Raw genomic sequence first — 22,203 nt, forward strand, 5'->3', positions numbered from 1 at the left:
CTCCCGCCTGCCATGCTTCAGTACTCCACCCACATCAGAGACTTATCACACTGTTCAACAAGACTCTCAAGAGATGTTCACTTTCATTTTCTTAGCTTTTCTCACCCTTGATTGGCTACTTGTGACACAGGAGTCTGAATGGGGATTTAATTTGATGCAACATTTGATGTACCTCCACTGGCACATGACATACGCTTAGGAAGCTTAGGAAGCTCATGAACATTATATACTGTACATATTATTATTTTCTGCACATAATACATTTTCAAAACATTTTCTCCCTGATTCATTAGCCACATATTTCTTGTTTTTCAGTGTTATAGTTTTCCTTGATTGCTTACACACTGCAAATGTGCCTACTAACTAAACATCCCACACCATAATGCCTTCTACCAAAAGACAGATGCATTTTGCAAAGCTATATAGTCAAGTCAAGTTTGTTTGTATAGAGCTTTTAACAATAGACATTATCACAAAGCAGCTTTACAGAATCTGAATGACCCAAGACATGAGCCAATTTTATCCCTAATCTATCCCCAATGAACAAGCCTGTGGTGATGGTGGCAAGGAAATCTCCCTCAGATGACATGAGGAAGAAACCTCGAGAGGAACCAGACTCAAAAGGGAACCCATCCTCATTTGGGCAACAACAGACAACATGACTATAACATTAACAGTTTTAACATGAAGTCAGTTTCGTTGATGTTATAACTCATCATTGATGGAAACTTGAGTGCAAAACTGTTCATGACAACTTAAGTCCTAAAGTTAGCAAGTCAACTCTAGTCCTCAGCCATAAAAGCATTACTGTGAGTGTCCAGTATAAACACTTTTTTAAACTTTTCATTGAATACCCCTCCCACTGCCAACCCTTTATCCCAAAACAATAGGACCTAAATGTTTTTTGATGGCCAGTTAATTGTCCAAATCAATGGAGCAGGTTTAAGTTTCTGTGCTTGATACACTCCAAGCACAGAAACTTAAATCTGCTCCATTGATTTGGACAATTAACTGGCCATCAAAAAAATGTAGGTCCTATTGTTTTGGGATAAAGGGTTGGCAGTGGGAGGGGTATTCAATGAAAAGTTTAAAAAAGTGTTTATACTGGACACTCACAGTAATGCTTTTATGGCTGAGGACTAGAGTTTAAACGGTTTGACAGAATGGGTAAGGTAATGTTTTGTTGTTTGTTTGTTCCCCCCCCCCCCCACACACACACACATTCCAACAGAGTTCTAAAACGGCTTTTTACAAGATCTTCATTTATCTGTTTTTTTTTTTAAATAACTGAGCCTGAGGACTACAGTTGACTTGCTAACTTTAGGACTGCAGTTGTCATGAACAGTTTTGCACTCAAGTTTCCATCAATGAAGAGTTTATAACTTCAACAAAACAGAATTCATGTTAAAACTGTTAAAATGTTATAACAAAAAGGAACCCATCCTCATTTGGGTGATAACAGACAACTGTCTGTTATCACCCAAATGAGGATGGGTTCCCTTTTGAGTCTGGTTCCTCTCGAGGTTTCTTCCTCGTGTCATCTGAAGAAGATTTTCCTTGCCACTGTTGCCACAGGCTTGCTCATTGGGGATAGATTAGGGATAAAATTGGCACATGTTTAAAGTCATTAAAATTCTGTAAAGCTGCTTTGCAACAATGTCTATTGTTAAAAGTGTTATAAAAAATAAACTTGACTTGAAAAAGTACAATCATAACATACATACTACATAAGTATTATTGTAGCTGAACTTGTGCTGAATACAAAACGTCATATGACTTTGAAAATACTGCTTAGAATTGTTGAAATTGACAACAAAATCAGAACAAACCAAAATCATTAGAGTGCCAAAAAATACCCTCAGACCCCAGAGGGTTAACCAGGAAGACTGGATACCAACAAAGCATTCCCATGTGTGTGGAGAACATTTTATCAGATTAGTATAAAAGCTCTGTGCACCTGTTATTTCTCCTAAAACTTTCTAGTGTAAGGCCATTCAGTTATAAAAAAATCCCATAGCTCTAGATCTAACCTAGGTGTATTCAAGTTAACATTCAACAAGTCTAAATTGGCATAACAATGACAGAATTTTGGTCTAGGTGAAAATTTTAACAGGTTGCATGGTCTGGTACTACTCAGTACAGTCTACTTGTAGATACACAAGCGTTATCCTTAGCAGCTCCATTGCACTACAAAAAAATAGCAAATGTATGAATGTTAAAATGTATATTTGGATGTGATTTTATTAGATCTAATGCTTGGCTAGACTAGCAGCATGTTGATGTACTGATAAACGTAGATGAGGCTAAACACCATAAAATATGCTAGATCTAGGCCCTGGGTTGTTTACTGATAGAAATCCACATTTGAGCTTATCTTTGTCATAAGGTATTTTTCTTTATCAGGAATTTCCCATAATATTCTGGCATGCATGAAACTTGCCTTTTTTGATGTAATGTGACTTGCTGGTATAATCTAAATTTTTAATATTTTCAGAGAGATTGTACTGACTACAGTCATCTTGATTTTAATTAACTGTCATGGCCATGTTTTTGTTTGCCCCACAATATGGTGGATGCTGTGCGATAAACAAAAATCCTTGATGTCAGTGAAAAGCCCTACAGGTGTTGGGCAAGAAAATGGAGCAGCAAGAACACAGAAAGAGCAAGAATAAGAGGAGGCCAAGCAGGCAGTGGAGGCCATCCAGGATGAGGAAGAGGAAGGCAAAGGTGAGCAATGTTTCCAATAAAATACATGCAACTTTGGACCATGTAATCAATTGTGGACTAACCATGACTGAAGCTGGGCAGCAAGTCCAGCTGAATTTGAGCCACTTCATAATAGACTCAGTTATCTGGGCATTTAGAGAAGAATAAGTAACAACTTGAAGTTTTACAGGATTCTACAGTAATTGGTAGATTAACTATGGTTTCCATGGAAATCTACAGTGCTCATAAATGCATACTGGTGTAACATTTTGTTTTCCATTTGCATAGCTATACAGTAAAATGTGTATCCAATGTGTGCATCTACTTTTCACAGAACAGAAAGATGGCCAGCAAGAGGTAACAGAGGCCAGAAATTCAGACAAGCACAAGACCACTATAATAAACATGGGTTTGGAAAATAATTCCATCACTCTGAGGGAAATCAGACAGTCATGAAAAACAATGTCCATTTCACAAACACTGACCAGGTCAGCCTGTCCACAATCAACCATGTCTTGAATTAACACCAGCTGAGGATGAAATGGGTATATCATGTTCCATTTGAGCACAACTCTGACTGAGTGAAGGAGCAACGATACCAATATGTGGATGTGAGTACAGCATCCTCTCAGTATTCTGTATAGTACAGAGTACTGAGTATAGTCCCAATGTACAGTGTTCCTGTATGTAGGCCTGTTGTCTGATATGCTCATTCTCCCTCTTTCAGAAAGTGCTTGAACATGATACCAGTGCTATTCTCAATTAATATATCTTCTTTGATGAGGCAGGGTTCAACTTACAGAAGACCAGGCAGTGGGAGAGGAATATTATTGGCAAGTCTAAATTGGCATAACAAGGACAGAATTTTGGTCTAGATAAAAATTTTAACAGGTTGCATAGTCTGGTACTACTCAGGAATGGAATTATTTTCCAAAACCATGTTTATTACTCAGTACAGTACTACTCAGTACTGTATCATTGTCAAGGTCCTTTGGCAGCATGGTGGAATGGTCCCTTGCTGCCTAGGGATATTGACCTGTGTATCCACACTATTGGTCAGCGTGGGGTCATGCATCACCATGCACAACTTGGTCCCTTTAACACTTCCTGTTAGCTAACATTCCTTGACTAACTCAAATATCCTCATCTTCCTACAGGAAGAGGAACCACCTTCATTGTTTGGGATAATGCAAGTTTCCACCTTGCTACTCTGATCCATGGCTGGTTCACCAACAACCCATGTTTTGTAGTGCTGTACCTTCCATCATACTCCCTATTTCTAAATCCAATAGAGGACTTTTTTCCACTGCCATGCTTAAAAGTATACAAATGCAGACCCCATGAGTGTGTGGCACTACTGCAGGCAATAGAGGAGGCATGTGATGACATCCATGCAGATGAATGCCAGGGATGGATCTGCTGGGCTGGGTGGGTTTCCCAGGGCGAACATCGCAGCCTATGTTGAGGTCCTCACCAGGATCAGAGGTGGGATGCCGAGTGATCTTTCATTATATTTTGCAAGGTTTTTGTCAGTTCAGCTGAACACTTTGTATTAAATATTTTTGTTACCTTTTTGTATCTGTGCACTGACGTTCTTTGTAGTGTTTTTCATTGTACTTATATTTACATAGGTGAAATTATGGAATTTTTCTGTATACTATATAAAATGGGTAACACTGGTGTTGCAGATTCAAGTAGTACTGTAAGTGCTATTTTGGGACAAAAAACTCTATGCTTCACCAAAATAAAATGACATTTTTTCCATACACTTATGCATTTGAATATGTAACATGGCCTCATGAAGCCAAAATGTACATGAATACCATCAGAAGTTGTGTTTTGAATCCATCAGTGTTTATTTGATGGTCTGTAAGACAAGTGGCTTTTTTTGGTGGAAGGAATCAGTTTTGAGAATGGTTGAGGGCTGTTTTCATTTTGCAAGAGATTTGTGGAGTTTTAAGAGTTAACTCCTAAGCTTGTTTTGAGAAATTGAGCCATAGTTTCTGGAAATGTATTGAAACAACTATATCCTGTTTATCCAATTAGTTCGCAATTGCAAATTTTATTAATTGCAGCTTTCAATTCAGAATCTTTGCTGTAGCTAGTGTTTCCAATTGATTGTTAGTGTCAAGAGGGCAGAAGTAGGGTCATATGAAGCAAGTTTGTGTGCATTGATGACTAAGTTTCATTTTGAGCAAAATTCACATGATTTTCAATTATTGGGTTTTGACTGATGCATTTTCAGAGAATAGTCACAAATAGTGCTCAGGGTTTTGAAAAAGGTGATGCGATTCCAGGTAAATTTTATTTTAGCAATTCAGGAAAAAATTGCAAAAGTTGTGAGAATAATCAAAGCTTACCTTGGTGCCTCCACCTTCAGATGATCCAGGGGGTCCCTGTATTTTTGAAAAACAAAATTGTTAAATCTCTAGATTGCCTATTTCTGCATCATCAACTTTTTTTCAGAGTTAAAAAAATCTGACTAAATCACAATACTTGTATGTAAAACCAGCACCCAGTTTTAAACAAAAAAAAAGGAAAGGAAGAATATATTAAATTGCAGAGGGTTGATATTGGATATTTCATTCAGATATACGCACTTCCAGGATTTCATTAGTTTTTGTTTTTTTTTCCAATTGCTTATGCACTGTATCTGGGCCTACTAACTAAATATCCCAAACCACAATGCCTTCTCTCATAAGACAAAAACATTGCCAAAAACTATAACCACTATTCCCCTATTTTCACACATGATTCAGATGTGTTATTTATTTATTTATTTATTTATTTATTTATTTAAAATGCTTGACACACAAATTCAGATATCACTGGCTATATGTGCTCACTTACAAAGCACTGGCATTCAATATCATTAACTCAAACCACAGCTTGAACTCAATTATCACAACTCCCCATGTGCAAACACCAAAAGTCAAATGTTCACACACCAAACCATAGGTGCTAAAGAAGGCAACTGGACTTGCTTGAAATTCTTGACGACATTTCACCTCTCGTCCAAAAGGCTTTTTCAGTTCTGGCTGACGAGTGGGGAGTTCCAGGTCTTTGTCCTCTAGTGGATCTGTTTCGACCTCGCTCTGACCGTCACTTCGGTCTAAAAAAGGAATGATCACCTTCGTTCTGCCTATCACCGAGACCATATGTCAACAAAATCATGTCCATGACCTCCGGAAGCAGAATGACTTGCGTTATAAATAGCAGAGATCGCTCCGGGTTCAGTCTCTCACCTTGATCGCCTCGTACGAGACCGTAAGTAAGAGACCCGTAAGGTAAGAAATCCTGATTTCTTTGCTTCACATTCCACTAATTCGTTACCTGCATGGTACGGGTGCCTTGTGTCCCCGAGGATTGTTGTGGTTTGTGTATTTCTGAGCTACATGCTTAGCTTAATTTGCCGGTAGGCTGTAAGCTTGTTTTTTCAGGTATCCTTTTTGTTTGACGTTATATGCGCTAGATTTCCAGGTAATCTGAGTTTGTTACCACTGTGTGCCTATACCACTGTTCGCAGCCGTGGGCTTCATGCGAGCCAACTAAGTGCATTCGCGCGCTGGTGTGGGCTGCCGTAATACCTACGTTCTGTGTTTTTTACTGTTGTTGTCACAGCCAGAAATTGCGTGAGCCTGTCAGACTGCTGTTACAGGCCACCTAGTGCTATACTTGTTTGAATTGTTATCATAATGCATTGAATTGTTTGGACTTGTAATATACTCTTGCTATTGTGTTGTGCCTTTTTTTGTTGTTGTTGTTCACTGGTGTAGCCTGCTAGGTGCGTTTGCATGCTGTGCAGGCCTCGGCAGCATTCCCGTGCCACACCCTATACCCCTGTCTGCAGCTGGTGGGGCTAGTGTGTGTCCGCTAAGTGCATTTGTGTGCTGGTGCGGGTCATCATAATACCGTGTGCTGTGTTTTTCCTGTTTCCATCAGGTGCAATCAGGTGCAGGCCGTGACAGTGCTCCTCTGCGACGCCCTCCTCTGCCATGTCCTATACCCTTGTTCACAGCTGGTGGGGCTACTGTGAGCCCGCTAAGTGCATTCATGCGCTGGTGCGGGCCACCATCATGATCCTGTGGCATACCCTACAGTATACCACTGTTCACAGCTGGTGGGGCTAGTGTGCGCCTGCTAAGTGCATTCAGGCGCTGGTGCGGGCCATCATAATACTGTGGGCTGTGATTTTCCTATTTCCATCAGGTGCATTCAGGTGCAGACTGTGACAGTGCTCCTCTGTGACGCCCTCCTCTGCCATGTCCTATACCCTTGTTCACAGCTGGTGGGGCTACTGTGAGCCCGCTAAGTGCATTCGTGCGCTGGTGCGGGCCACCATCATGATCCTGTGGCATACCCTACAGTATACCGCTGTTCACAGCTGGTGGGGCTAGTGTGCGCCTGCTAAGTGCATTCATGCGCTGGTGCGGGCCATCATAATACTGTGGGCTGTGATTTTCCTATTTCCATCAGGTGCATTCAGGTGCAGACTGTGACAGTGCTCCTCTGCGACGCCCTCCTCTGCCATGCCCTATAACCCTGTTTGCAGCTGGTGGGGCTAGTGTGTACCCACTAAGTGCATTCGTGAGCTGATGCGGACCACCATCGTGATCCTGTGGCATACCCTATACTGCTATTCACAGCTGGTGGGGCTAGTGTGCGCCCGCTAAGTGTGTTTGTGCACTGGTGCGGGCCACCATAATACCTTGGTGGACTACTCAAGGAGGACTCCAGACTGCCTAAGCCTCTGTATGGCTATGATAGCTTCACACTACTGCAAGATTTGCAGGGCCTCAATGAGTTCCAGAGATGGGCACAGGGAGTGTCCAATGTGCCTTGGAGCTGCCTACGTGTTGGAGAATGTGGACAACCCCTGCAGCATGGCCTGTGACCTCTCCAGGGGGGAAAGACATTGCCGGGCCAGCCAGGTGGGCGGCCATGTGCGCAAGAGCTGGAGAGAGAGGCGACGCTCCCCCGACCAGCCGTCCTTCTCCAATAAGCATGGGCATAAGCACAAATGCAAGCATTCACGTGACCGGCAGTGGGAGCCCCCCACAGGCCTGCCCAAAGAGAGGTGCCCAGACCTGCTAAGCGCCCTGCCTCAGCTACAGTGATGGAGAATGGTAATGCGGAGTTGCTCCAGATCCTGTCGGTTCTCCAGGCTCTGTCACAGAGGTTGGACAGGCTGGAAGGTCACCAGGGCTTGTCATCTACTTCCCTGCCCCCAGGCCAGGGGGGTACCCTCTCATCCAGGCCTGAGAGCTATGGTGAGGAGGATGGGTGGGGCGATGTGGATGTGCTATCCCTCTACGCTCCCCACACAGCGATGGACAACACAACAGGTAGGGACTGCCTCGGGGGAGACCTGCATTCTGGCTCTGCACAGCCGGCTGATGGCTCCACGGGGACGCAAGAGGCCCCTGTCAGCTCTCTGGTGTCACGGGTGCTAAGCGCTGCCAAGGTCCTGGGTCTTCAGGCACCTGCACCTGCCCCAGCTCCTTTGGGAGGAGTTTGGGAGGGTGTCTCTCGCACTACCCCACCACTCCCTATACCTGTGGTGGATGGTTACGCAGCAATGCTCAAGTCAACATGGGGCAAGTCGTCGCAATGCCCCTGGTTTCATGCAGGCTGTCGCCAGCTGGCAACAGCTGGTTATCCGGTTGAGACTGGACTGGGGGACATGCCACCAGTTGAGCCATCAATGGCCACATTGACGTCCCTGGGCCTTGCCCGCGTATCCCCCAATCCACGTTGCCCTCATAAGAAGTACGCCAAGACAGATCACCTGGCCACTCACTCTTTTAATGCATCGGCACAAGCGGCCTGAATGGGTAATGCTCTAGCCATCACCCTGGCAGCTCTACAGAAGACACTGAGCCCAGATGCTCAGGATGCCAGGGCCCTGGTGGACGCAGCTCTTTCTTCCCACTCCCAGCTGACACAAGACACAAGACATGCTATGGCCTCTGCAGTGCTGTGCCACAGACAGGTTTGGCTGGCACAAACCTCCCTGCTGGAAGCCATCAAGCAGGAGCTGCTGACCCTCCTCGTGGCACCTGGGCATGTCTTTCACCCAGGATCCCAGGAGGTGCTTGATCGCACTGAGCGCACTGCAGCATCTAAGGAAGCTGTCCAGCGTGTGTGCCGTAAGTCAGCTTCAACTGCCAGCCGGGCGCCTATGGGTAAGTATAGGCTGCGGTAGCCCACCCGGCCTCCGCCGGCGGGCAATGACCTGGTGGCCCTACAGGACTGGCGATTTCATGCACCCAACCGAAGTACGGCCCCAAATCCCCGACCCAGGGGAAGAAGAGGACTGCAGCGGGGCACAGGCAGGGGTGCAGGCCGCGGTGGCAGTCCTGCATAGGAGTTTTGGGCTGCCCGTCGATTGTCCTTCCCAGCTGTCACAGACCTCCTGGGAGGGGATTGCACCAGACCCTTGGGTCGTGGCTATGGTGGCTCGCGGCTACTGATTGCAATTTCGACGGTGACCCCCTACATTTTCAGGGGTCAGGGTAACATCTGCAAAAGACCCGGCTTTGATGTCCGTACTCATCAAGGAGGTTCAAGAGTTACTTCTAAAAGGGGCCATCTCAGAAGTACCACCCAGCGCACAGCTCACTGGGTTCTACTCCAAGTATTTCATTGTTCCCAAAAAAGACGGTGGTCATCAGCCTGTTCTCGACCTCAGGCCCTTGAACCGATATCTCAAGGTGCTGCCTTTCAAGAAGGTCCACACAAGAGTGGTGATGCAGTCCATCTGGCAGGAGGAGTGGTTCACATCTCTGGACCTAAAGGACGCATATTTCCACGTCCGAATCTGCCCAGAACACAGGCCCTTCCTGCGCTTTGCCTTCCAGGGCAGGGTGTTCCAGTTCCAGGTCCTTCCTTTTGGCCTTTCCCTGGCCCCAAGGGTTTTTACTCACATGGTGTCAGCCATGCTGTCCCCCCTCCAGGCTCGAGGTCTGAAAATCCTACCCTACCTGGACGATTGGCTCATCTGCACCCCCTCCCAAGAGCAGGTAGTGCGTGACACAGACACAGTTCTGGCCCACATCCAATCCTTGGGCTTCACTGTCAACCACAAGAAGAGCAACCTGCAACCCCACCAACAGGTGGAATTCCTTGGCATCTTCCTCGACTCGGCATGATGGCATCTCTCACTCCACAGAGAGTGGACAGCTTGATTGAAATGCTGAAGTATTTCTGCTTGGGCAGTCTTGTTATGGCTCACAGAGTCCAGAAGCTGCTGGGTTTGATGGCTGCGGCAGCAGCAGTAATTTCTCTTGGCCTGCTGAGGGCACGCCCCCTGCAGTGCTAGTTCAACGCTTTCCATCTCCATCCGAAAGATGACAGGCAGGTGAGGCTGCGTGTGTCTCGGGCTTGCATTCAAGCTCTACGTCCTTGGAGGGACCAGGAGTTCCTTCTCCGAGGTGTCCCACTGGGGGGCCTTCCCCACAGGAGACAGGTCATCTCAACGGACGTGTCCCTGACAGGCTGGGGAGCTGTCTGGGAAGGACAGTTGTTGAGGGGTATGTGGCAACCCCCTTGGATGTTGGAGCACATAAACATCCTCAAACTGAAGGCCATCCATCTCACTCTTCGAAGATTCCTGCCGGTGTTTCAATACCAATATATTCTTGTGAGAACAGACAGCACCTCGGCGGTCACCAAGGGGGCACAAGGTCCCAGTGGTGCCTCCAGGTGGCGGAGGAGTTGCTGACATGGGCATGGCCACGACTCTCTTCACTGAGGGCAGTGCACATCCCGAGTGTGGAGAACAGAGCGGCCGGCATTCTCTCCAGGACGGAGCCACTCCTGGGAGAATGGAGACTGAACACGGATGTCATCAGCCAGATCTGGATGCAGTATGGTGTTGCACAAGTGGATCTCTTTGCGTCAGCAGAGACAACACACTGCCCGGAATGGTACTCCCTCATGGGGCGGGGGGGGGGGGGGGGGGGGAGTCTGGGCCTGGATGCTCTGTCACAAGAATGGCCAACAAGCTTGTTGTATGCTTTTCCTCCACTCCCTCTCATAGCTCAGGTCCTCCGGAGGATCAGAGAGGGCCAACACTCAGTCCTGCTGGTTGCTCCATGGTGACCATCGAGGCCTTGGTTCCCGGACCTGCTCCGGCTGCTGCAGGGTCAGCCATGGCAGTTACCATGCAGAGCAGATCTTCTGTCACAGGCGGATGGGCGGATCTGGTATCCGAACCCAGGTGCCCTACGTCTATGGGTTTGGCCCCTGCAGAGTCCATCACTGAGCAGCTAGACGAGTCTATTCAAGAGACACTTGATAACGCCAAGGCTCCATCTACTAGAGCTTGCTATGCACTTAGATGGAGGATCTTTTTAGATTGGTGTGCTGGCCATTTCAGCCTTTCACCAGAGCGCAGACAACAGACATCCTTTGATTGGCATCCTTTGGTAGGCATCCTTTGATTGGCCAGTTCTTGAAGGAAGCCCGCCGGTTGTGTCCAGGTTGCACCTTGCGGGCACCGAGCTGGGATCTGCCCACAGTCTTAACATCGCTTAATAAAGGTCTGTATGAGCCTATTTCAGATGCAGATTTGCTATCTTTGTCCCTTAAGACTGCTTTTCTCTTGGCACTCTGTTCAGCAAAGCGGGTTGGAGAGCTGTGTGCTCTCTCCATTAGCAACGACTATCTAAGGTGGCAGGCAGGAGGCACTGGCGTGTTGCTTTGGCCAAATCCAGATTTTCTGCCAAAGGTTCTTAATCAGCAGTCCATCAACCAGGTTCTGGAGGTGTCCCAATTCCAGCCTTCCTCTGCCTCGCAGGCAGAGCAGGACAAGTTGCTCACTTTGTGCCCAATCAGGGCCTTGAGGGCTTATCTGGCCTGTACACAGTCCTTGAGGAGAACGCACTCTCAACTTTTTGTCTGTTATGGGGCAGCGAAGCACGGGCTGCTGCTTTCCAAACAGAGGCTGTCTCATTGGCTGGTGGAGGTTATTTCCCATGCTTACAGGGCTCAGGGGATACCGGTCCCTTCAGGTATGAGGGCTCACTCTACCAGAAGTGTAGCTATGTCTTGGGCTGCCCTTAGGGGTGTGGCAGCAGGCAATATCTGTGCAGCGGCTTCATGGGCTACGCCATGCACTTTTACCAGATTTTACAGGGTGGATGTAACTCGCCCAGCTCCAGTCGGCGCCGCCGCCCTCATGCCCGTGACCGAGCGAGGTTCTAATGATTAATTCTGGGTTCCTCGCGACTCTTTTGGTATGTGTCATCCCTTTTTTAGACTGTAGTGATGGTCAGAGCAAGGTCGAAACAGATCGTAAGTTACAAAGGTAACTATGGATCTATGAAACCGAGGGATAACCGTCACTATCCTTGTCGCTCGGACCATCCTGAGGCGCTCAAGGTAGGAGACTGAACCGGGAGCAATCTCTGCTATTTATAACGCAAGTCGTTCTGCTTCCGGAGGTCATGGACATGACTTTGTTGACATATGGTCTTGGTGATGGGCAGAACGAAGGTGATCATTCCTTTTTTAGACTGTAGTGATGGTCATCCGTTGGTCTCACAGATCCATAATTACCTTCATAACTTATGTTACTGGGTCTGAGTTTTTGTAGAAGACCCTCCTGAGTTTCTCAGATTGTCATTCTCTATATATCTGGACTATATTCATGCATTTGTTGCTGTTTTCTTCCCTGTCCATTAGGTTTCTTTTTCTGGTCTTGACAAAAGCCCAGTTGGGATCCTCACTTCTGAAGTGTTTCCTTGATGTGTTTTTGCTCCTTCTCTTTTCCCTCTACCACAGAAACACATCAAGGAAGCACTTCAGAAGTGCAGGTATCCCAACTGGGCTTTCGTCAAGACCAGAAAAAGAAACCTAATGGACAGGGAAGAAAACAGCAACAAATGGTCTTCATACTCATATAATGAGTATTCATACAACACAAAGTTCTTCATACTCATATAATGTATGTAGCCTTGAAAAATAAGTCTACCCAGTTAATTCCATTGCTTATTATTTACAGGACCCTGGGGCCATATTCTGAGTTTCTTTCTGAATTTGCAGATTTTATCTCAGATCTGGTTATTTCCTTAGACAAAGCTTTAGTTGTCGGAGATTTTAAGATTCACTTCGATAACCCAGAAGACCCTTTAAAAACAGCGTTTGTGTCCATCTTAGATTCAGTAAGGATTAATCAGAATGTCATAGGACTGACCCATAATGGTGGTCACACCCTTGATCTAATACTAACATTCAGATTAAACATAGACAATATAGTCATACTTCCACAGTCTGAAGTTATCTCAGATCATTATCTCATCTCATTCAAACTATGTCTGAGTAATAATATATGCACCTCACCACGCTACTGTATTAAACGTACATTCACGTCAACTACTGCACAGAGCTTTATAAATGATCTCCCAGAGTTATCAACTTTGATTGGGTCACTGTCAGCCCCTGCAGAACTTGATCAGGCAACTGAATGCTTACAGTCAACATTCCGCCATACCTTAGATAATGTAGCTCCTCTAAAAAGGAAAATGGTCAGAGACAAAAAATTAGCACCCTGGTATAATGATGACACTCGCACATTAAAACAGACCACTGGAAAATTGGAACGTAAATGGCGTCAACCAAAATTGGTAGTGTTCAAATTAGCATGGAAGGAGAGCTTCCTGAAGTATAGAAAAGCTCTTAGTGCTGCGAGATCAACTTATCTCTCCTCCCTAATAGAAGATAACAAAAATAATCCTAGATTCCTATTTAATACTGTAGCAAAATTAACCAGGAATAAGTCCACTATAGACACATGCACACCTGCAGTATGTAGTAGCAACGACTTCATGAATTTTTTTAATGACAAAATTGAGAATATCCAACAAAAAATTCAAACTACTAATTTAAGGTCAGACAATGAAAGTGACCTTGTAGTTAACTATATAACTGTATCAGATCATCAGTGAGAATGTTTTACTCCCCTTAAAGAAACTGAATTACTTTCATTAATCTCTGCATCAAAAGCCTCAACTTGCATACTAGATCCCTTACCTACACGTTTATTCAAACAGATAATACCTGAAGTAATTGAACCATTTCTAAAAATAATAAATTCTTCTCTTACAATTGGCTATGTACCCAAATCCTTTAAACTAGCAGTTATCAAACCCCTGATTAAAAAACCTGACCTTGATCCCTGTCAGCTGTCCAATTATCGGCCAATATCAAACCTCCCCTTTATCTCCAAGATCTTTGAAAAAGCTGTGGCACAACAGTTATGCTCATATTTACATAGGAATAACATCCATGAAATGTATCAGTCAGGATTTAGGCCTCATCATAGCACAGAGACAGCACTGGTTAAAGTAGTAAATGACCTACTGTTGGCATCTGATCAGGGCTGTATTTCGCTACTTGTGTTGCTTGACCTTAGTGCAGCATTTGATACCATTGATCATTCCATTCTTCTGGATAGACTAGAAAATGTTGTGGGAGTTAAGGGAACGGCCCTCTCCTGGCTCAGGTCTTATCTAACTGATCATTATCAGTATGTTGATATAAATGGTGATATTTCTAGACGTACTGAGGTAAAGTTTGGTGTTCCACAAGGTTCTGTCTTGGGTCCACTGCTTTTTTCTCTATATATGTTACCTCTGGGTGATATTATTCGTCAACATTGTATTAGTTTCCACTGTTATGCTGATGACACACAGTTTTATGTCTCTGCAAAACCTGATGAGAGACACCAGCTTTATAGAATTGAGGAATGTGTTAAGGACATTAGACACTGGATGCTTATTAATTTCCTTCTGCTTAACTCTGACAAGACTGAAGTACTTGTGCTAGGACCACATACAGCTAGAAGTAAGTTTTCTGATTACACAGTGACTCTGGATGGCCTTTCTGTTTCTTCACGTGCAGCAGTAAAAGACCTTGGAGTGATTATTGACCCCAGTCTTTCATTTGAAACTCACATTGATAACATCACCCGGATAGCTTTCTTTCATCTCAGAAATATCGCAAAGATAAGAAATTTAATGTCATTACATGACGCGGAAAAACTAGTCCATGCTTTCGTTACCTACAGGTTGGATTATTGTAATGCCTTTGTTAGGGTTTTGCTGGGATTCAAACCTGGTTCGCTGGTGTGATAATCCAGCAAAACCCCAATAGGCCACCAAGGGGATGACTCAAATGCAGAGGCGTGAGGCGGAAGTAGAACAGTATCAAAAGGTTTATTTACAATATATACAGTCCAACGAAAATAATCCAAAATGTTCAGAAGATGAAAGGAAAAATAAGAAATATCCAAAGTACAAAACAAAAGCCAAAAAACCAGAAAAGAAAAGGCAAAAATACCAATGCTCAGAAGATCCAAAAAACAGTAAATACTAGGTAAAAAAAAGTCCAAAAAGCAAAGCATAACATAACAGCACAAAGACTCCATGACAAGAGGACTGAACTCAGGGGTATAAATACACAAACTAATTAAGGACAGGGCGGGGCAGGAAACAGGCAATAAGACAAAAACAAAACACAGAACACAGTGGTGACCTCTAGAGGCAAAAACAAACATGACCAGAAAAGGAAATAACAGCGTCCTCTAGAGGCCAAAACAGTCCCAGTCCTAACAGGACCCCCCCCCCCCCCCCCCCCCAGGAGCGTCTCCTGACATTCCCAGGACGATCAGGATGGGCCGAATGGAAGTCCCGACAAAGTTCTTTGTCTAGTATGTCCCAAGCTGGGACCCAGCAGTGCTCCTCAGGGCCATAGCCCTCCCAGTCCACAAGATATTGGAGACCCCTGCGAACCCGGCGGGAGTCCAGCAGGTGGCGCACGGTGAAAACAGTCTGACCCTGGAAGATGCGGGGGGCGGGAGGTTCCTAGGGGCAGGGGCATACGTGGACGTCAGTACGGGCCGCAACAGGGAAACATGGAATGTGGGGTTAATCCTTAGCGTACATGGTAACTGGAGCCGGTAGGAGACAGGGTTAACTCTGCGTACAACCTTGAAGGGGCCAATGTAGCGAGGAGCAAGCTTGCGGTTCTCCACCCGCAGCGGAAGGTCCTTGGTGGACAGCCAAACCTGCTGCCCAGGACGGAAAGTGTGGGCAGGTCTCCTATGGCGGTTGGCCTAAGTCTGGTTGGTACTGGAGGTCTGGATGAGTGTCCTCCTGACCTTGCTCCAGGTCTTGCGACACCGTCTCACGTATTGGTTGACCGAGGGCACCCCAGCGTCCTCCTCCTGGTCCGGGAACAGAGGTGGCTGGAACCCGAATTGGCACTGGAACAGCGACAGCTTGGTGGCCGATGACTGTAGGGTGTTGTGGGCATACTCAGCCCATGGCAGCCAGGTGCTCCACGATGTCGGGTTATCCATAGCCAGGCCTTGCAGGGTGGTTTCCAGGTCCTGGTTGAGCCTCTCCGTCTGGCCATTGGACTGGGGGTGAAACCCAGAGGAGAGGCTGGCAGTGGCCCTGATGAGCTTGCAGAAGCCGTACCACACTCGGGAGGAGAACTGGGGCCCCCGGTCAGAGACGATGTCCTGTGGAAGACCAAAGACTCGGAAGACGTGATTAAATAGCAATTTAGCAGTGTCAAGGGCAGAAGGGAGTTTGCACAGTGGTATAAAGTGGCAGGCCTTGGAGAATCTGTCCACAATGACCAAAATGACAGTGTTACCTTGAGATTCAGGGAGACCCGTGATGAAGTCGACCGCCATGTGGGACCAGGGACGCCGGGGAATGGGCAGAGGATGCAGGAGACCCTGGGGACACTGTCGCGGGTTCTTGGTTCTGGTGCAGACCTCACAGGACAGGACGAATGACCTTACTTCCTTCTCCATGTTACGCCACCAGAAGCGTCTTTTCAGGAAGTCCAGGGTCCTCCGAGCTCCCGGGTGGGTGGTGAGAGGGGAAGAGTGACCCCACTGGAGAACCTTGGCCCGGGCTTGACGAGGGACGTACAGGAGGCCCGGTGGCCCCGTCCCAGGATTAGAGTCCCGGCGTTGAGCTTGTTGAACGGTCTCCTCAATACCCCAGCAGACAGGAGCCACAATCTGGGATACAGGGATGATAGGCCCAACTTCACTCTCCCTGTTGTTGGGTGAGAACAGCCTGGAGAGCACGTCCGGTTTGGTGTTCTTAGAGCCCGGGCGGTATGATAGGGTGAAATTGAAATGGCTGAAAAACAAAGCCCACCTAGCATGTTGTGGGTTCAGCCTCTTGGCTTGCTGGAGGTACTCCAGGTTCTTATGGTCCGTCCACACCAGGAATGGATGTTGTGCTCCCTCCAGCAAGTGCCTCCACTTCTCAAGGGCTCATTTAACCGCTAGCAGTTCCCAATCCCGCACATCATAGCAGGACTCTGCAGGGCTCAGGCGGTGGGAGAAGTAAGCGCAGGGGTGCAGCTTCCCTTCTGAGCGTTGAGAGAGCACAGCACCGACACCACTGTCCGAGGCGTCCACCTCCACGATGAATGGTTGGGAGGTGTCCGGGAGAACCAGAATAAGTGCCGTGCAAAAGTGGTGTTTGAGGTCATTAAACGCCTTTTCCGCCTGAGGGGACCAGACATAGGAACCACCAGTCCTTTTGGTGAGGTCCGATATAGGTGCAGCTACGGAGCTGAAGTCCCTGATGAACTTGCGGTAGAAGTTAGCGAATCCTAAGAACCGCTGAACCTCCTTAACAGACTTGGGAGTAGGCGAGTCCTGGACGGCAAGGGTCTTGGCTGGGTCCATTTGGAGTTGCCCCATTCATATGATAAATCCCAGGAAGGAGACCTCGGGAACATGAAACTCGCATTTCTGGGCTTTAGCAAACAGATTATTCTGTAAAAGTCTCTGGAGGACTTGGCGGTGGTGCTCCTGTAAGGTCTTGGAGAATATCAGGATGTCGTCGAGGTAGACGAAAACATATTGATTAATCATATCCCTCAAGACGTCGTTAATAAGGGCCTGAAAAACAGCTGGTGCATTGGTGAGTCCGAAGGGCATGATCTGGTACTCGTAGTGCCCTGACGGAGTCTTTCTGTTAGGGTTTTGCTGGGATTCAAACCTGGCTCGCTGGTGTGATAATCCAGCAAACCCCCACTAGGCCACCAGGGGGATGACTCAAATGCAGAGGCATGAGGCGGAAGTAGAAAAGTATCAAAAGGTTTATTTACAATATATACAGTGCAATGAAAATAATCCAAAATGCTCAGAAGATGAAGGGAAAAATAAGAAATATCCAAAGTACAAAACAAAAGCCAAAAAAACAGAAAAGAAAAGGCAAAAATATCAATTCACAGAAGATCCAAAAAACAGTAAATACTAGGTAAAAAAAGTCCAAAAAGCAAAGCAAAGTGCAAAACCAAAAAGACAAGGAACACGGTACAGAGGAAACTGGAGCTAAACATAACAGCACAAAGACTCCGTGACAAGAGGACTGAACTCAGAGGTATAAATACACAAACTAATTAAGGACAGGGCGGGGCAGGAAACAGGCAATAAGACAAAAACAAAACACAGAACACAGTGGTGACCTCTAGAGGCCAAAACAAACATGACCAGAAAAGGAAATAACAGCGGCCTCTAGAGGCCAAAACAGTCCCAGTCCTAACAGCCTTACTGTCTGGATGTTCCAATAAGTGCATAAACAAGCTCCAGTTAGTTCAAAATGCAGCAGCAAGAGTCCTTACTAGAACTAGAAAATATGACCATATCATGCCTGTCTTATCCACACCACATTGGCTCCCAATCAAATTTCGTATTGATTATAAAATACTACTATTGACCTTTAAAGCACTAAATGGTCTTGCACCACAGTACCTGAGTGAACTTCTGCTCCTCTATGACCCGCCACGCCTACTTAGATCAAAAGGTGCAGGCTATCTGCTGGTACCTCGTATAGTGAAGGCTACATCAGGGGGCAGAGCCTTTTCTTACAAAGCTCCACAGTTATGGAACAGCCTTCCAAGTAATGTTCGGGAATCAGACACAGTCTCAGCATTTAAGTCTAGGCTGAAAACATATCTGTTTAGTCAAGCCTTTTGTTAATGGTGTTTATGAGGTAAAGGTGTAGATCTAGAGGGTCCTCAGACATAGAGTGTTTTGGTAAACTGGGATGTATGGATGCTGTCAGTCCCCACTCGCTTGCTCACTCGAGTTTGTTGACGGTGTAGTGGCTGGCTGCTTTATGTCCCAGGGCTCCCTCATGCCTGTGTTACCTTCTGGCTCTCCCCTTTTAGTTATGCTGTCATAGTTAGTTGCCGGAGTCCCTGCTTGTACTCAGTGCAATATGTATACTGTTCCTACTTATTCAGGTGACATTGGGCATACCTAACAACCTGCGTTTTCTCCCCCCCCCCCCCCAAATCTGTCCCTCTGAGTTACATGGAGTCAACAGGAAATCTTTTGGTGGAGAGGGTGGAGACCTCGACTGGCTATCATAGCCTGCAGGTAATCGGCCGTCAGACATTCTGTCGCATGTCCCAGACCCGGTGAAATGTAACTGAATTGTCTTGGCCAGCCCTAAGGGTCCCATCTGCATCTCATCATTGCTGAGGAGTGTGCTCCCATAACCCAATCAAGCATCCAGCCAGAGCAGGTCATGATATTTTTTAACCATATTAACATGCCATTGTTGTGTATTATGCCTGATGTCAAGACTCTTGTCTCTGCAAGCCTACCACACAGATTTAATACTTGTGTCATTTTTAGGGCATACCTAACAACCTGTGTTTTCTCTCCCCCCCCCCAATCTGTCCCTCTGAGTTACATGTTGGTCCTGGGATTGAGATGCTGGCCTCTTCTGCCCCTTGGACCTGCTTGATCCATCCTGGTGCCCTGTGTCTGGTCGGAGTTTTATCGCATCACTCCTGTGAAGGACGGCCCCATGAGGACAGTTGAGGGTTATACCTGGAGGATGCTCTGGACTCTTACAGTAATGCTTTTATGGCTGAGGACTACAGTTGACTTGCTAACTTTAGGACTGCAGTTGTCATGAACAGTTTTGCACTCAAGTTTCCATCAAAGAAGAGTTATAACATCAACGAAACTGTCTTCATGTTAAAACTGTTAATGTTATAGCCATGATGTCTGTTGTTGCCCAAATGAGGATGGGTTCCCTTTTGAGTCTGGTTCCTCTCGAGGTTTCTTCCTCATGTCGTCTGAGGGAGTTTTTCCTTGCCACCGTCGCCACAGGCTTGCTCATTGGGGATAGATTAGGGACAAAATTAGCTCATGTTTTAAGTCGTTCAAATTCTGTAAAGCTGCTTTGCAACAATGTTTATTGTTAAAAGCACTATACAAATAAACTTGACTTGACTTGACAAATGTACACACATTGTTATTCCCTACATTTCTGGACTATCTGAGAAACTCAGGAGGATCTTCTACAAACACAACTTTCCTGTACATTTCAGACCCAGTGACACTGAGGCAGAAATTGGGCTACCCTAAGGGCAGAATACCCAGACACAAACAGGACAATGTAGTGTACACAATTCAATGCAGTGAGGAATGCATGGACCTGTACACAGGGTTTCTGCAGGCTTGAACAAGTTCAATTTAAGACTTTTTAAGACCTTTTTAAGACCATAACAGGTTAAATTTAAGACTTATGCCGCACAAAAAAAGAAAGAAAATTGGGAGAGCCTGAATTACTTTTGAAATAACACAATTTATTATCATTCACCACTGAACTCATTACATCCCTAGGGTGCGCTCTTGCATTAATGAGGAACTAAGTTGCAGTGGAGACAAAGACATCCCGCAAATCACTTGAGGATGAGGCATTCGATTCCATACGGTTTGCGTGTTGTAACATTACAGTTTGCACGGAGTTAGCTGATACACCGTCTCGAGATGTGCTTGGACCTGACAATGGTGAACAAACTTGAGTGCTGGCATGCGAATGTTGCAGACTTTTATAGGCAGCCTGGTGCTTCTCCGCTTTCGCGTGCGATTACGGTGCCTTTACACCCAGGGTGCTGAGTTTGAGTGTTCTTTTGCATAATGTGCAGTATGCCTCAAACGGATTGTTTGGTACACGTTTTAACCAGTCTACGAAATCATTGCGTTCAAGCCAGCAGTCATTAAACTTGCATTTGCCCATTTTGCTACAAACCATGACAATAGGGCTGTGTGATATGGGAAAAAAATGAATATCCCGATACATTTTCTCCATTTCACGATATACGATATATATCTCGATATATTTAAATCTCCTCTAAAGGACCCCATGAAATCTAACTTTTACTCTTTACTGTTTTCACTACAATCCCTGCAGATTAAATAACATTCTTGGTTAACTTTACAGGTGGTTTTCAACAACACATTTTACATTTTCATGTTGGTGATTAATCACAATTGAATTGAAATAAGACTATTTTTATTGAACAAAGATGTGGCACAAACTGCAAAAACAATCTTGAAAATTGCAACAAAGGGGCAATACAATACAGAGCTGCTCAGATATCAAATCAATAAAGTGCAAGCTCAACACTGAGAAAGACATTTAGCCTAAATAAGAAAAGTGCTCATTCATTAAATTATTTTAAAAAATAGATCTCCAAGCTATTAACCTGACTACTGAGAACCACGGGAACATTCACAATAGAGAGAGAGATTGAGGGAGAGAAGAGAGAGATCTGCAAAACATAATTTTTCTCTTTGCACACTTTTGAACTGAATGTTTTCTGGCTCTGCCTCTCAGATGTGTATAATTCCGGTATTGCCTTCTCTGTAAAATGTCTGCGACCAGGCAACTCATGTTTGGGATCAAGTGTGTTTAGTAATTTTTGGAAGCCTGGTTTTTCCACTATACTAATTGGGATCATGTCTTCGGCAATGAAGTTAGTGATTGCATCCGTTATAGCTCTCCATCTCTGACTCCATTACTTTCATTAATCTCTACATCAAAATCCTCAACTTGCGTACTAGATCCCTTACCGACACATCTATTCAAACAGATAATGCCTGGAGTAATTGAACCGCTTCTAAAAATAATAAATTCTTCTCTTATGATTGGCTATGTACCCAAATCCTTTAAACTACCAGTTATCAAACCCCTGATTAAAAAACCTGACCTTGATCCCTGTCAGCTGTCCAATTATCGGCCAATATCAAACCTCCCCTTTATCTCCAAGATCCTTGAAAAAGCTGTGGCACAGCAGTTATGCTCATATTTACATAGGAATAACATCCATGAAATGTATCAGTCAGAATTTAGACCTCATCATAGCACAGAGACAGCACTGGTTAAAGTAGTAAACGACCTACTGTTGGCGTCTGATCAGGGCTGTGTCTCGCTACTTGTGTTGCTTGACCTTAGTGCAGTATTTGATACCATTGATCATTCCATTCTTCTGGATAGACTAGAAAATGTTGTGGGAGTTAAGGGAATGGCCCTCTCCTGGCTCAGGTCTTATCTAACTGATCGTTATCAGTATGTCGATATAAATGGTGATATTTCTAGACGTACCGAGGTAAAGTTTGGTGTTCCACAAGGTTCTGTCTTGGGTCCACTGCTT

At 45.5% G+C, this 22,203-nt stretch overlaps 1 protein-coding gene across 1 annotated transcript in view; it reads right to left on the reverse strand.

Moving 5' to 3' along the window:
• Positions 1-22,203, reverse strand: part of LOC132882507 (collagen alpha-1(XIX) chain) — a 740,050-nt gene that overhangs the window by 253,642 nt on the left and 464,205 nt on the right. The window contains exon 19 of the mRNA XM_060915622.1: positions 5,067-5,102. Coding sequence (XP_060771605.1) covers positions 5,067-5,102 — 36 coding nt within the window. The remainder of the gene's footprint in view (positions 1-5,066; positions 5,103-22,203) is intronic.

The sequence above is a fragment of the Neoarius graeffei genome, chromosome 3, assembly GCF_027579695.1.
Source record: "Neoarius graeffei isolate fNeoGra1 chromosome 3, fNeoGra1.pri, whole genome shotgun sequence".
Taxonomy (NCBI): domain Eukaryota; kingdom Metazoa; phylum Chordata; class Actinopteri; order Siluriformes; family Ariidae; genus Neoarius; species Neoarius graeffei.